Genomic DNA, 16650 nt, shown 5'->3' with positions numbered 1-16650 from the left:
TATACTCCGATCTGCAAAATTTCCGTGATGATATCTAGTCAAATAATATAGCAAATATCGGGATGATTTTGGTCGTTCAGTTTGCATAGCAGTTTTTTGGGGGACAAGGACTTCAAGTCGATATCTCAAAAACTAGTTTGCGTAATATACGGGTTTTAATAACAATGTATCAAATATTATAAAGCACAATGAAGCACAGCTAACCTTAAAGAGGCAAAGCATATGAAAAAAATGATAAAAAAATTTTAATCAAATATGCATTGCCATCGGACTGTAAGCCGTTAGTCGTTCTATCTAAGCTTATACAAATACGCATTACTCTCAGTGAAAAGCAACAGTTTCTCCCCACTCCCACCAATCTTTTTCATTCATTCATTCATTCCTACAATATTGAACTTCTCGCTGTGCGCAGTTGCTGCCAGTCCAACACGTTTCTTGATTTCTTAAATTTGTATTTACTGTTGTAGACCAGCTACAGGTATGTATAGTTGTTGTAGGCGCTGCTATTGCCTTGTTTTGAAATTGTTAAAACGCGAAACTTGTTTAGCTTGATTGACCGTGATTTCTTATGAGTTATTGCAAAAGAAAATAATCATATGTACATATGTATGTATGCATGCGTATATGTTTATGACTTATTCTGAAAAAAAACAAAATTGCGTTATCCGCTTATAAAATTTATGGAATCAACCAACTTATATAGAATTATATTCACTCTGGATCCACAAAATGTCTCCGCAAAGCAAAGTAATTTAGATACGGCTCCAAGTGCACTATACATACTAGGTGTAACTGTTCCCCACTTAAGGAATGTTCATGGGTGCAATAAACTATAATAAGTTGTTGAACGATTGTTGTTCGCACATGAGTTTTTGTTTTATGGTTGCACTATATCAGCAACTCGGCCAATTCTCATGACGTAGCAGTAATTGCCGAGTAATGGCAGCCAGTCATCGGGTATTTAAGTTTTGTTGTGGCGTTCAAAACACAATTGAATTAAACCGAACAAAAGCTATGTATGTAGCTAGATGACCTCTTGGACAAGTGGGGCACAATGCGACAAAAAATACAACAAAATATGTAGTATGCGCCATTATTTCCGTTATTTAGCCGTGTTCGCAATTTTCATCGATGACGAATAACCACCATATTTGATCTCTCAATCATTGTTACACTTCCCATGGTTAAATACGAAAACTGGCTTCAGACAGTTTACTTGACTAGACGAATATTTCGAATAGCAGTCAAATGCAAAAGAAATGTGCTTTTGACAAAATTCGCGAAACAAAGGTATCATTGCTAAGAAAACAGAATGATATCATTTTTTCTTGCTATCATAAAAAATATCTAATGTTGGCACTTCGCGGGAATATTAGGTAAAGTTGAAAAATAGTTTCATATTATTTTCTTCATTTTCATTACATTTAAGCGTTATCATACCTCTTTTTTTTTGTTGTTACACCTTAAATGGGTAATATTTGCATTGTACTCTGGAAGAAAGCAGAATGAACTCTACACAAAAAAGACATAAATCCAACTCAAATTGCCAGAATTATGAATTTTTCGATGAAAATGGCCATAAATTTTGTCAAAGGTGATCCTAATTTACTGAAATATAAAAAAATCGCAAAGCTTCTCCACGTAAAACAACAGAACATGCTGATAAAGCCATCATCAGAAAAATCAAAGCTAAAATAAATGAGGAATTTGGGTTTAGCGTATCCGTAGGCTTGTGCTCAGTTGTTTGGTCGAATGAAATCTTTGCTGTCCAAAAGAAACAAAAAAAAAAAAATTTTTAAAAAGGACGCCACATTTTGGAAACAAATTTTGAGCCGTAAAACAAAAATGGATTGTATTGGATCCGATGACACGCCATATGTCCACCGCCCCGGGTGTCAGGCATATACATATGTAGGTGGTAGCATGATGGTCTGGGGAGCGTTTTCCGGGAACGGTGTTGGACCATTGATGATGAGGACCGTTCCCCTCACACTTTCCCCCACCAAATTCACAGCGACCATATTTACAAACTGGACGAAGGAGTATAGACTTGAGCTTAATATTGCAGACGCCGGCGTCAAAATTCCGACTGTCAATAATCCTAAGATTTTAGGTGTAACTTTCGACAGTCTATGCTCCTTCTCTCCCCATACGACCGCGATTATCGCCAAGGTACAGAGCCGCAACAAAATCCTCAAGTCGCTAGCCGGCAGCACATGGGGAAAAGACAAAGAAACGTTGTTGGCAACATACATACAAGGCAATCGGCCTGCCGGTCCTTAATTACGCAGCACCTACATACATATATGGTCGCGTGGATGCAGTGGCACGCAGATGACGAAACTTCAGACCTGTTAGAACACTGTACTCCGGACCACGACGGGATGCCTTTTGATGTTTCCCATTGAACACCTCCACAGCGAGACGCTTATGCTCCCAGTTAAGAAGCATAATGAACTCCTCTCCAAGCAGTTCCTGCTCGGATGCTTTCGTAGAAGTCACCGTCCAGTACGCCGACCGAACTTCGGACGCAACTAACTTTCGACAGGTACTGACCGCCATTCACAGTGGAGCCATCAACACCTTCAACGACTCCCTTCCCGTGAATGGCGCTCTTGGAGTCAAATAACCACCCATAGCAGACGAAGAGCTCCAGCTACCGCGAGAAACGCGAGTGACCCCAGCGCAACTTCCATAAACACACCACCTCTTTGCATGCCCTACGAACCCTACTCATCTAACACCCTATTCCCTCTGGTCCGACCCCGCCTCCCGTTAGATGACGTCGACGACAACACAAATGACCCTTACCATCCTAACGAGGATTAATAACTCCGTTAAAACAACAACAGGACCGTTCCCCCGACAGTCGGGTCTACGTAACCGAAACGGACTCGGATTTTTTATCCGGTCAAGAACTTTCAACTCCGCAGAAATGTGCCGCTTTAACTAAAGCAAAAACAGGATAGATTGTAGATTGGACCAAATTTTATATTTCAAAATTCTGAAAAATACTGTGGAACCATTGGCGTATAAATCGAATATTTATGCACGTAATTGATGCAAAGCAGAAATGGCTCACTGCAGAAAGTATTGCCGTCTTGAGCTGGCCAAAGCAGAGTCCCGACACCAACCCCATTGAAAATGTATGTAGAAGTATTAAAATGGAGATTGTTAAAAAAAAATTAAGAAATGCTGGAGAACTTTGGACTCGAATCGAGGAGTTTCTATGCCCAGACCAAAATATGCAATTAAAACTCAATAATTCTTCTAAAAAGAACTATCTTTTTAATTTTTTGTGCATAACTTATTCCTCATTTTAGTTTATTCAAATATACAGACGGTAATCAGAATTATACAACTAAAATAAGAATTTATAAAATAGGACTATGGGAGATAGTAAAGGCACTGAGCGAGCCACTTCGTTGTGTGCTATGCTAATGAGAAACTTCAAAATTTTTTTCTGTTTATATTAATAATAATGACATTATTCTCAGAATTATATTTTACTATGTTAATAAATTTTTTTCAATTCAACATTATTAAATCCATAGCAGTAATAAAAAATAATAATTTAGAGCATATATTTACCCTTAAATATATTTTAATCAATTATGGTGGTAGGAGCTACCTCACATATACTTACGTAATATTATGGAATATCGATGATACTTCAGCCATTTTATCAATAATAAATTGATCTACTTTAAACTTGTTGATGATATTAATTGGAAGCACTCCTTTAAATCTATTAGACAAGAAACTTGAAGGTACAGTGCAACATATACAATAAAGTATGGTTATACATACATATGTATGTATGCATGTACATAAACATTGTTGTTCACGCAGAAAGGCTTCCAAGTTGCAACTTCCATAAACACACCAACAAATACGTTAAATGGAAGTTATAGAACATATCACTTCTTAACAATCAACTGCAGTTGCTCAACATGCCATAGGGTTGCCATCAAATTAAACACTCATTTCCCGTTTGCCCTTGTGTAGGATTCAAAATAGCAATAACATTTGCCACTTGACTTTTTATTTATACGAGCACAACATAACATACATACATACATACATATATGAAAATTAATAGAAAATACTTAAAGGCAAAGCAGCTATTGTTATTAAATATACATACATATATTTAATAAAATATATATTTATAGTAGTAGGTGCATTCACGAATAACTTTACTTTTATTTGCACATATATGAATGTTAAGCTCTTCAAATGGCATGGAATTTGACGTTACTTTCACTATTATTTTAGCCGAATCGCAAAACTCAAGGTTTAACAACTTTACAGGTATATGGTAGAAAATTAAAACACTTTGTTAAATAGCACTATATTTTTTCTTGTATACCAATTTTTAACTTATAAACAAAAAAGTAAAATGTTACTTTTAGCTGTACCGACATTAAAGGCGACCAAACAATATCACATTGCATTGCAAAAACAAAGGGGTTCTTCTTTTTTACTAGAGTAGACACCGCTTACGCGGTTATAGCCGAGTTACGGGACTAAAACTCGATTATAAAGTTGCACATAAGTACTTCTTTATCAGTACATACCGCACACATATGTATTTCATAGTCACCCTGGTGGCAATAATTTACACCAAATATTTACTTTTTGATATGAAATAAGGGTAAATTATAGGTAACAAAGTAGGGCACTATAAACAATTAAAAAGGCAAAAATATTGTAACTTTGTACAAGAAAAGCAATCATCTACATGTTTATAAAACTATAGGCAAGTACATGTTACCTCAAAATTGTAAAAATATGTGAAAAGCAAATAAAGTTGTACTGCTTGGTAAGGCAATCTCAAATGCTTGAGTAAATAACGCGGCACAAGACAACTGTTTACTTGATTTACTTTGAGAACAACATAACATCTTTGTACTTCAAACGAAAGTTATTTTTTTGGCTGTGTCAATGACCTAAAAGAGCAAATAATTTACGGAGGCTGAACCTAGGTTTATAGAACCTGCTTTTTTTCCCCAGTAATGCACTAAAAATGTGCCTATCGACGATTGCAAATGTATGTTTCCACTATTAACTATTCACAAACAAATAGGAAAAGTGAGTTTAAACTTTGAATCCATTACTTGATTGAATAACTGAGTACTTGTTGTCATACCAAACCAATCTACATAAATAATTTTTATGAGGTTTGAAGCTAAATGTATACACAAAAAATGATCAAAACGTTCATTATGCATTATTAGTGGGAATAAAAATCGAACTTAGTGCAAGTACAGTTATGTAATGAAAATAAATGTGGCAATTTATTAGATAAAATTGTATGGGAATATTTAACAAACCACCCCTAAAAGTTACACAACTGATAGTTTGAAATAAAAGTGTAACAAACAATTAATTTAATGTTAATCGTCGCTACCTACTTCAGAGATCGAAATAATATCAGTATGGAATAAAAAGGAGGTCATTTAGCCAATTTAATTTACACATAAGGCCAAGTTAAGACTTTCTTATTTTGCAATTTCAAAAATCGACATAAATATGCATATGTATTTATCGTAAATATACGTCATTATAAATATTTACTTACACATATTTGTCTGCAAGTGAATGATTGCAACACAATAATGTAACTGGAAACTTGCATTGCAAAACACAAAATAGCATTTTCTAACCCAATTATGCGGCTCTTCATACATTACTAAACAGTCAAATTTAATAAAGAAATGAAAAATATTTTCATTTTCCTTTTGAATGCAAAAATGGAATTTGTTTTGTCTGAAAATTGTGTCGAAATAACCACATATCAAGAAACTAGTGATCGAAATAAAGACCATTAAAATATTGTAAATATGTATGTTTGAATTCAACTACTGTTGACGTAGAACAGCGCTATCCAGTGTTCAAATTATGTGACCAGAATATAAAAGTAAGGAACAAATTGGAAGCAGAATGGAGTCCAATGACCGGCAGTAAACAGCGATTAGAATAGAGAACACACACAACAGCCTAGAGCCAGAGTTGAATTTGAAGTCGACGGTTTCAACAGTGCATGTCGAGTGAGCCGCGGAATTGACTCAGAATATACTCGTAGGAATAACTTGACAACGTTTGCCGCCACAAAAACCAGCGAACAACGAACAAACGGTTCAGCTAGCCAATTATAAAACAAGGCAGGTTAGGAGCGGGTGTTCACATAACGAAAGAATACGAAATGAAAAAGAAAGCAATATCCGAAAACAGTCAAGATGTAGAAAAGTTGATAAAATAAACGCCAGTTGAAAGTACCCTATGCTAAACAAAACAAATAAAGCAATGAGAAATACAAAACAGCTAAAACGACGAAACTAACATTAAACCAACAACAATCACCAGAAATTCCGATCTTCCAGTCGAGAACACCTTCATTATGAACAACTGGCAGAGCTGATGATGACGAAACCATAGCGTCGACGTTTGCCTCAGTCGAGGTTTATTGTGGTTTCACAACTTGAATACTTGTACGGACAGGTATGAAGCCAAATGCATGTACATAAATATATAGTATGTATGTACACACACACACACACTTAGATGTTTTCACGGTTTAGTGTCGATGCTCAGCGAGTTGTGATGGAGATGCGGCTCAGATTTCTTAGGAAACAATAAATACACTTTTCGGAGTTATTATAAACACGAAGGTTAGCGAGAAAATAAATAATGCAAAATAAGTCTTATTGCCCCGAGACGTAGGTATTCAATTGAAATTCTAGAGGCGCACCCTTAAGAGTAAATAAACGCGGAGAATAATAACGACATATTTTGGATTAAATGTGGGAAAGCAAATGTGTAAAGGAAAAGAGAAGTAATTAAAAAAGCATTGACAGGTAGTTGAGAGAACCAACGCATTCCAATTGAATTTCAACCTTATATTACAAAGCAGAAAATATAATACATTTCTTAATTGCATTTTACTAATCTTGAGTTTTTTGAGGTTTTGGGACAATCCACAAATTTTGAAATCCTCTCAAGTCAGTGATACAATTAGTCAATTAGGACTAGGAAATGTTAACACCGACTCATATACACCTATTAACATACATCCATATAGGTATGTATCTATAAACAACTGTTAAAATAAAATTTAAATACAGTAAGTTATATATGAAGTGTCGAGTAAACAAAAAATAATACATATTATTATACCGATTTTCTAAAATACCAGCATCCAGGTCACTTCAGCACTGACAGTTTATCTTTCACTTTTCACAGGCAATTTTATTACACATATCCAATTAAGACTCGTTTTATTCTTTACTTTGCACTAATAAACACAATTTTTCGAAATTCAATACGTATTTCAATTATAATGATTTTGCTTTGAAAATTTTATATTAACTTCTGCTATTTCCTTTACGTTGTTTATTTTATTTTTCTTGCAGATTTTCGTTTCTTTTGGAATTCCAGACTTTAACGTGTTAAACAACGAACAAACTCTAATATGTCTCTGCATCTCTTTCACACTTGCAAAGTGGTCGTTGGCGTCGGCGCAACTTCGACGATTTTGCAGCGCAGCAACGGATTTTTACCTCCAGAAAATCGGCGCCGCGTCGTCGCCATTCAATTAACTTTTATTTCGATTACCACACACATGTGTATTGCTCACCATTTACTAATGTAAAAGCTATTTGCAATGAAATGCAATTTTATCACGGGCACTCTTCAAAACAGGTTAAATATGTAATTATATTTACTGCAATTCTTCCGAATTCCGCACAATACAAACGTGAATAAAATTTACAACACAACGACTCGAATGAAAATTCACAACTGAATTCCCACTAATCCATTGGAATTGCACGAACTCGAGTAACAACAAAACCAAACAACTGTCAAACAAAGAATGACAGTGGAATGGGAAAAAGAGATCGCGGCAGAGAACGTACGGACTGCAGGCAGAGAACGTACGTGCTCTAACTGAATTTTTGAATAAGTTTCCGTGGCCCTCAAACTTTAAATGCATCAAAATAGGAGTGTGACCTTACTAACATGTTTAGTGCTCGTGGAATGCAGCATAGCAAATATATGTAGTTAAACCAGAGAACGTATATGACGTTCAGAGAACGTTTATAATAGAGAAGGTTCACGGCACGAAGAACGTAAAAATATTTTTCGATAACTCGATAACTTCGATGGAGGAGTTTCACCACTGCCAGATCAGCAGGAGAAATTTTAACATTTTGCTTGAACAGAGCTGAGCGTGGAATAAAAACTATGCTCAAAACTACTTATATATTACATATGTATGTTCGCTCTTTTGCTTATATTTTTATACGTTTATATGCAAACATGTGTATTCGTATGAATTCTTTTTGTGCATATTTATGAATACAGGTGCAATTGAATACATTTGAATTAATTAACCTTTTCAAATTCGCAGTTAATGAGAAATTAAGGCCTATTTTTAAATTATTTTTTGTATTTGATATATTCATACTTACATACTTATATAACAAACTATGATAATATTATTTAAAAAGTGAAATATTTCACAATACATAGTGATAAATGAACATTAATCGCACATTTTATCACGTTCTTCGTGCCGTGAACCTTCTCTATTATAAACGTTCTCTGTGACGTTCTTTGATTGAGCCAGAGAACGCGTATTATATCAGAGAACGTTTATCATAGGCAGAGAATATTTATCACAGAGAAGGTTGACGCAGAGAATGTCACAGCGGGATATGGTAGACATTGGTAATAGCCGAAACAGCCAAAAACGTAAACCCGTGGCCCTTGTCAGCTGATACGACCTATCTTATGGGAGCGCAAAGCGAGCAAGGTAAACGATGCAGCATGATTGTATCGCTTACTCCGACCGATGAAAACTAACACGGCGATGTCCTACGAAAAGTAACAGATCACCCCTTTCGCTTGCCATAGGGACGAAGAATTCTTCGATGCCAGAGTTAACGAAGAATTCTTCGATGCCACAGTTAACGAATAATTCTTCGATGCCAAAGTTAAGGGGGAATTCATCTATGCCAAGGGCAATAGTAGAATAGAAAAAATTGCATATTAATTTTGCTTTACACATTCTACAAAAAAAGATGAAACCGTAAATTTATAATTACAAATTTCCATCAATGATAAAAACACGAAAAACTTACCAAATAGTAACGCATTGAAGTGCTTCACTTTCTTCATTTTCAATTAGTCTTCTCATATGCCTTTTCGAGAATATTAATTTTATTTCTTTATTCAAAGTTTAAACACAAAATTAAACAAAATTTTTAATTAAAATAGCAACTTTTTGCAAATTTTCTTCAAATGCTTGACGATTTGACGAAATAATAGAAATGTATTTGTTGTTTACATATGTATGTATGTATCGTTTTTCATGTACTTACTTGATTGTAAATATGAACGCAGTAGAATTTAGCCGCATAGCTTACTTGTATGCATTACCTAGTATCGAAGAATTCTACATAGAATTTTCTTCGGAGCATTCTTCAAAGAAAAATGTAAGCGGTCAACCATTATCCCGCTGGGGTTTATCATAAACAGAGTGTGATTGGGTGTTCTAATTATCGACGAAATTACGAACGAAATTTGTGCTGCGAAAATTATCGGCTGGTTGCATTTTGTAAAGTTATCGGAGCATGAGCTGAGATTTCCTAAAAGGACATGTGTGATTACATGTAGTATATATATGTATGTGTACATGTGTAGGTATATCCATAATATTTAAATGCCTGTTATATATGTAAATATACCATATGCATACATATGTACATATGTTGATATCAAAAACATGTATGGAAAAGAACCGAAACAGTTCAGTTTATTACGGCTCACCAGTATCGATACTGTGGCTTATGTGAGAGGAGTTAACATTTTTCTTGTATTTTAAGAATAATATTTTTAAATGCTAAAACTTAAATTAATAAATCATGCGACTTCTTATTAAGTTTAACGCGCCAATTTTGTTTTTAATTGCTTTTTGCTTATTTACCTGTCATGTGAGAGGGTTTTCGGTAGTGAAAGTGAAGCGATCGACAACTGCCCCTGTTGAAGTGTTTACGACCACATCCAGTGCAACGGAAGCTCCTGCTTTCACCACCGCCGGTCTGGAGGATGAGGAAGATTATACTACCAGAGTCTGGGAGTTGCCTCCTAAAGGAGATACAGGTTTGCAGTCTCTTAGTGAAGATTATATTATAAAATTGAATTATGGTGGGGATCGACAGACTGAATATGACTACCAGGCTGTTGTCCATTGGTTGTTGTTGCTTTCAAAAACTATATTTGTATTCATTAAATGAACCCACTTTTAGGTTAAAGAGTTCAAAGGTAACCTGTGTAATTTACACAAGATTTAACAAATTATTCCAACGGTCAGAACACGAAGATTCTTAGAAGATGAACTTCAGTTAAGGACTAAAACGTGAACTTTGCCTAACAGTAATGATAGAAATAGCGATTATGACAGTTTTCCTATACCGTTACTTTTATCGGAATGTGTTTGGCAGAAAATCGCATTACTTTCTGGTGACGGGAGCCAAATGGGGGGGTCTCTGTTTACAATTACTATGAAAACTTGACTGAACGTTTAAATTCGAATACTGGACTTTGTCATCCTTAGATATCTAAGAACATCGGAATATAAAAATTTTATATATTCTTTACCTTTAAGTTATGCCTTAATCCTATGATATATTTAATATGTTAGTGACCGAGCGGGACCAAAGTTTAGGAAAATTCAACAAATGCAAAGGCACTCAGTTCTCATTGTACTAATATTTCAGAGGGTATCACAGCTAACCCTGCTTCTAGCCTTCTAATTAAATGCGATACTTGTCCAGACAATGTGACGTGTGTGCCTCAAATTCAGTGTCCGGCGCATGTGCGGATGAAAGACCATGAGAAACCGCAGATTTGCGATCTTCCTGGTGGCACTTTCGGTTATTGCTGTCTCACTGGACAGAATCACACAGGTAAGTATCGCTTGCCGACCAATTACATATATTCTTAATCTTATGTTTTAATTGTTCTCTCTTCGCACCTTAAATCGTTGGGTAGCTACACGTGCTGGCACTGAGCGCACGCCCGTCGCCGATTTCCTACCATTGTCGGTGTTGGAAGAATCCCGCCAGAAGTTTGAGAAATTGATGCATAATGTGGCAATGTTGCCGGTACGCCGCGGCCAACCGGAATTCCTGCATGGCATAGCCTTCCACTCCAATGCGTTTGATGATAAACAAAACTTCCATTTGTCAAATTCGGCTATGCAGCAAATCATAGCCGGACAACTGTTTTCTAAAAAGTCAGTAGGCTCTTATTTAACCTTATTTCAATCACTTATTTGTACGTGTTTTGTATTAAACTAGAGAAGAGATACCTGTAGACGATCTTATCACCAATAATGTTCAGGTGGATTTTAAGAAAACGCCACTAGCTCACCACTGCTCAGGACCTCACCACTGCAGTGAGCCGAACGCACGTTATCGTTCCTTCGATGGCGTCTGCAATAATAAATTACCGCACCGCTCACTATGGGGCTCAGCCGGCCAACCTATGGAACGTTTACTACCACCCGCATATGAGGATGGCATATGGACGCCACGCTTGCACTCAGTGGATGGATCCGAGTTGATGGGAGCACGTGAAGCTTCGCGGCGTCTCATGACGGACGTGGACTTACCGCATCTAAAGTACAACCTGTTTTTAATGCAGTTTGGTCAGTTCGTTGCACACGATGTCACACAATCAGCATCCGTGCGACTGGGTGAGCAAATCTGTTGCAAAACTTTTAGTTTTTAAGGGAGTCTTCTAGTCTAGACATGAAAAAACTGAAATTTTTTATTACCATGCTTCAACAGCTTCGAATATAGGTATTTCCCTGAAAGGGTTATCCAAATTTACTTTCTTTTAACCGTTTGATCCTCACCAATCCGCAAGTTTAAACAGTTAATTTACATATGTACATAATTTTAAACTTGTTAACAAATTTGCTTGTTTTGTTTGTTAATTGGTAATATTCTTAAAAAATTCGAGAAAGGTTAAAAAATCGTGAAAAAAGTAGTCGCCGCCATTTTATGAAATTCATTCCAGTTTTGTTGGTTCGTGCGATAATGACAATTGTAGTATTCAAGAATCCGTCATTGTTTTACAAAGAAGTTTTCCGAACCGCTGATTCGGAACATAAATACAGCCATACAAACTAATTGTTCCAGATTAAATAAAGAATTAAAGAAATCTTCACGAAATTAGGCATCGATTATTGTTCGAGATAACCCTACATTCTCCGAACATATTGTTCAAATCTAATCAATATAACATACATATACTTAGCTGATGTACAAAGCGAGCGGTTCCAAATGAAGTACCTGTATGAGAAACTTTTTGTTTGATTTACTTCGTTTATTCTTAAAATTTGAACAAACGAATGATAAAAATTAATAGTTAATATCCGTAGATATGTACATTGTCAGAATATACTTGAAATTCGGGCTTCTAGACTAGAACAGCCACTTAATAGAAAAATATTTTATGGTTCTTTGTTTTCGCACACACAGAAGGTGGTGAGTTGGTGGAATGCTGCACCGCAAATGGCGCTCAAGCTTTACCTGAACATAAACGCCATTTTGCTTGTATGCCGATAATGGTGTCGCCCGATGACGATTTTTACGGCACATTCAATGTGCGTTGTATGAACTTCGTACGATTATCACTCGCACCTAACGCCGAATGCAAAGTCGGCTATGGCAAGCAGCGCAGCAAGGTGAGCCACTTCATCGATGCCTCCACAGTGTATGGTTCGAGTGAGGCTACCGCTAGGGAATTACGCGAGTTCAATGGCGGTCGACTCCGCATGTCCAAGGATTTCGGACGAGACCTGCTACCTATGATAAGCGACAAAAAGGCTTGTGAAAGTGATGATCCTGGCAAGACTTGCTACAAATCAGGCAGGCTACCATATTGTTTTCCCCTTAAGTTCCTTTAATTGGTTCGTGTTACATAGGTGACGGTCGTACCAACCAAATCATATCGCTTATTACGTTGCATGTTCTCTTTGCACGCGAACACAATCGTATCGCTGGGGAGTTGGCGCGTTTGAATTCCCACTTAAACGATGAAACACTCTTCCAGGAAGCACGGCGAATACTCATTGCTGAACTTCAGCACATCGTCTATAATGAGTACTTACCGGCAGTGATTGGACCAATACAGATGAAGAGGTTCCGTTTGGTACCTCAGCATCACGGTTATGCCAAGGGTTACAGTGAAGAGGTGAACCCAGCGATAACAAATGAGTTTTCAGGAGCAGCTTTCCGAATGGGCCATTCGACAATCGATGGAAAGTTCCATATACATAAGCGAGGCAATAAAGTGGACGAAACCATCAACATTCCAGATGTAATGTTCAATCCGTCACGAATGCGTATTCGTACCTTCTATGATGACATGCTTCGAACCTTATATACTCAGCCAATGCAAAAAGCGGACAACTTCATAACACACGGTGTAAATTGTTTGAATTGTGAGTGTGAATATTTATAATTCAATAGATCCGATGTCTATTTTTACAGCTGAGTCGATTTCTGTTTCGTGGTCACAATCCGTTTGGCTTGGATCTGGCGGCTTTTAACATACAACGTGGACGCGACCAAGGACTACGCGGATATAATGACTACTTGGAAGTGAAAGGCCTTAGAAAACTGCGCTCTTTTAAAGATTTGCCTGAAGAGGTATTCCGTTTCGTATGACTATGCCTATGTTCTTATAGTTATTGTCCCCAATTTAATTCCAAGATTGGTAACAAACTCGCCGCGGTTTACCGGCATCCTGACGACATTGATCTCTGGGTGGGCGGCCTACTTGAAAACCCACTTAACGACGCAGTTGTTGGCAGCACTTTCTCCGAAATAATTGCCGACCAATTCTCGCGCTTCAAACATGGCGACCGCTACTTCTACGAGTATGGTAAAGATGTGAATCCCGGCGCCTTTACGTTGGAGCAACTCGATGAGATACGGAAAACGAGCATGGCGCGCCTAATCTGTGATAATGCTGACCATTTGACTTTGATGGAGGTACCACCGTCTGCCTTTGTACAAGCTGGTTTTCCACAGTAAGTTTCGTTAATTTGACTTTTGGTGGAATATACCGTTGGTGATTTTCTCAACAGCAATTCACCAGTACGCTGTGACAGCGCTAACCTACCCTTTGTCAACTTACATGCCTGGCGCATGAATTAAGTTAAAGAGGAGTTTTTTATGGCTTTCGATTCATATGCATATGATGTCCATTATTATTTGTTTTTAATTTTATCTGCGTTCATAATTTAGCAAGCTCCTTCAAAGATCCGTTTAAATGCTGAAATTTTAAAGTTCCGATGTTCGGAATTTGAAGAAGTTAGAAATAAATGAAAATTTTAAAGGCTAAATAATCTATGTGTGTGTTTTTTTCTTTGTACGAATTTACTCTGCTCTCACGCTTTCTTTTTGCACTTAAATGAAAAAACCTTAAGTACGGGCTTTAGAAAGAGACATACTATATGTATTTTGTTTACTTTCAGTCAATTTGTATCGCAAAGCTAATAAAATAGTTTTTATAGTCGAATTGTGATAATAAAATACGTAGGTAATTAAGTACGTAGGTTGCCTTTTATATTTCGGGATTTGGAAACCCTAGTGTAGCAATTTTGCAACTCGCAATTTTATTGTAAAGTTTGACAATTTTGATGTTATATGTACACATGATATGTTACAGTAACTTAAAGTATTCTTCTCAACCATAGAATGGAATTAAATCTCCAACATTTTGTCGCGATTATTTTCGACCACTTTCAACGTGGATTAACTCATCAAGATTGCATAAATGAACTTAATTAAATTTTTGACGATGAACGTCCATCAAGGACCAGTGTTTGTCAATGGTATGGTGAATTCAATCGAGGTTTTAGATTACTCTAAGACGAATTTTGAGAGGATCGTTAAAATCAATTGTTGTTCCGGAAACTTTTGATGCTGTGCGCAAACTGATATTGCCAGATCGTCATATTCGTGAGATTGAGACAACTATGGATATTAGTGGGACAAGCGTATATTCAAATTTGCATGGACATTGGACTGTAAAAAATGACTTCGTGACAGGTGATGAATCGTGCATTTACGCATATATGTATGTTGGCCCGAAAGTAAACAGCAGTCGACTGTATGTGTGTTTCAAGATGAGCCGAATTCAACAAACGTTGTTCGCGCACGTAGCACTTCCAAGCAAATGGTTGCCTGTTCTTTTTTTTGGAAAAACTGAATAGGTATATTGCAACCATACCGTAACGTGCCGTAACGCAACGTATAGTCCTGACTTGGCAACAAATGACTTCTTTTCATTCCCGTTCGTAACAAGTAAACTTAGAGGTCTACGTTTTTGGAGGCGATTGATACTTTCAGAATACATATTTCGGAGGAAGCTCAATCAGAGTGGCAAAAGTGCCTCGACAATTGGTTCAAACGAAGAATGAAGAATATTTCGCAGTTCAGTAAAGCGATTTTCGATTATTAATTTTTGTTTTTGTTCTCGAATCCCGAAATATAAAAGATAATTTATGTAATGCAAGGGAAATTGAAGATTTTGTAAATGATAATTTTAAAAACATCAAGAAAAGGGTGCGCAAATACTGTGTCACCATTTAAAATTTAAATAATTTTGAAAAAATTTATTTTTTATACATATATTTACTAGAGGACCCGTCCACGATTCGCTGTGGCTGATATATTATCTATGTACTACTACCATCTATACGATTTCTATTAGTTGCATTATAACTATTCGTTAATAAGATATAGCATTTTTCTGAAGCAACTTGTGTTAGTTTACAAAAAAATGGATCATAAAGCATTTCGTGTAATAATAAAGCATTGCTTTTTGGGGATCCGAGGACAATGATGCTCTAAAGAGGAGAAAGCTCTGTACAAAGTGGTTGTCTCGCAAGTTCATAATCCAACAGAACAACGAATAACTGATTCTGAGAAGTGTTTGAAATAAAACCGAAGTTTTGCCTCGGTGTGTGACAATAGAAATATAGCTCCATCATTTCTCACTGGAGTTCAACCGACAGTCATTCTAGTGGACTGCACATGGTGAAACGGTTTTCAGGCGTGGAAAGACGAAAAAATCGGCTGGATTACTGAGCCAGTTCTAATCTATTTCACTGCGTATTTGGTTGCAGTTCTTTTCTACTATTCCAAATACTTAGCAATTGTATTAGTTTTGAGGAAGAATCTGTTTAAAATTGTACGCATATATTCAAGGAAAGGAGGATGATTTGAAATATAATCTTTGTATTTATGAGTTGAATTAAATTTTGACAAAAAGAGATAAAATGTATCCTATGTCCTTACCCTGGTTCTAAGCTACCTTCCCACCAATTTTCAGTTAAATCGATTCAGCCGTTCTTGAGTTATAAATGGAGCAACTAACACAACTTTCTTATACATATGTGTATAGCCGGAATAAAAAAAGCAAGCGACCGAAATTGAATGATTCAAATATTTGACAAATAAAAATATTGAAAAACAAGTAAGGAAGGGCTAAGTTCTGGTGCCACCGAACATTTTATACTCTCGCACGATAAAGTGATAATCGAGATTTCATTATCCGTCATTT

General features: G+C 36.4%; 2 protein-coding genes and 1 long non-coding RNA gene across 6 annotated transcripts in view; 2 read left to right on the top strand and 1 right to left on the bottom strand.

Moving 5' to 3' along the window:
* Positions 1-7787, bottom strand: part of LOC120782578 (afadin) — a 61783-nt gene extending 53996 nt beyond the window's left edge. For 3 of the 4 annotated variants that reach the window (XM_040114924.1, XM_040114925.1, XM_040114921.1), the window contains exon 1: positions 7180-7419. The gene's annotated coding sequence lies outside the window, so the exon portion shown is untranslated. Of the gene's footprint in view, positions 1-7179; positions 7420-7639 lie in introns of those variants that run through there. The other variant, XM_040114922.1, reaches the window with a different exon arrangement.
* Positions 6888-8202, top strand: LOC120782580. Its single transcript, XR_005706269.1, has 2 exons — positions 6888-7084; positions 7416-8202. It is a non-coding gene; the product is annotated as an uncharacterized LOC120782580 (long non-coding RNA).
* Positions 8203-9866: 1664 nt separating this feature from the next.
* LOC120782473 (chorion peroxidase) lies at positions 9867-14368 on the top strand. The gene is made up of 9 exons (XM_040114767.1): positions 9867-10167; positions 10785-10973; positions 11059-11302; positions 11367-11764; positions 12555-12944; positions 13001-13503; positions 13569-13727; positions 13791-14110; positions 14168-14368. Exons 1-9 carry the CDS (start codon positions 9930-9932, stop codon positions 14235-14237), a joined length of 2511 nt encoding a protein of 836 aa, XP_039970701.1. The 5' UTR covers positions 9867-9929; the 3' UTR covers positions 14238-14368.
* The last annotated feature ends 2282 nt before the right edge of the window (positions 14369-16650 follow it).

The sequence above is a fragment of the Bactrocera tryoni genome, chromosome 1, assembly GCF_016617805.1.
Source record: "Bactrocera tryoni isolate S06 chromosome 1, CSIRO_BtryS06_freeze2, whole genome shotgun sequence".
Taxonomy (NCBI): Eukaryota; Metazoa; Arthropoda; class Insecta; order Diptera; family Tephritidae; genus Bactrocera; species Bactrocera tryoni.
This window is presented reverse-complemented; position numbering and strand designations above follow the sequence as displayed.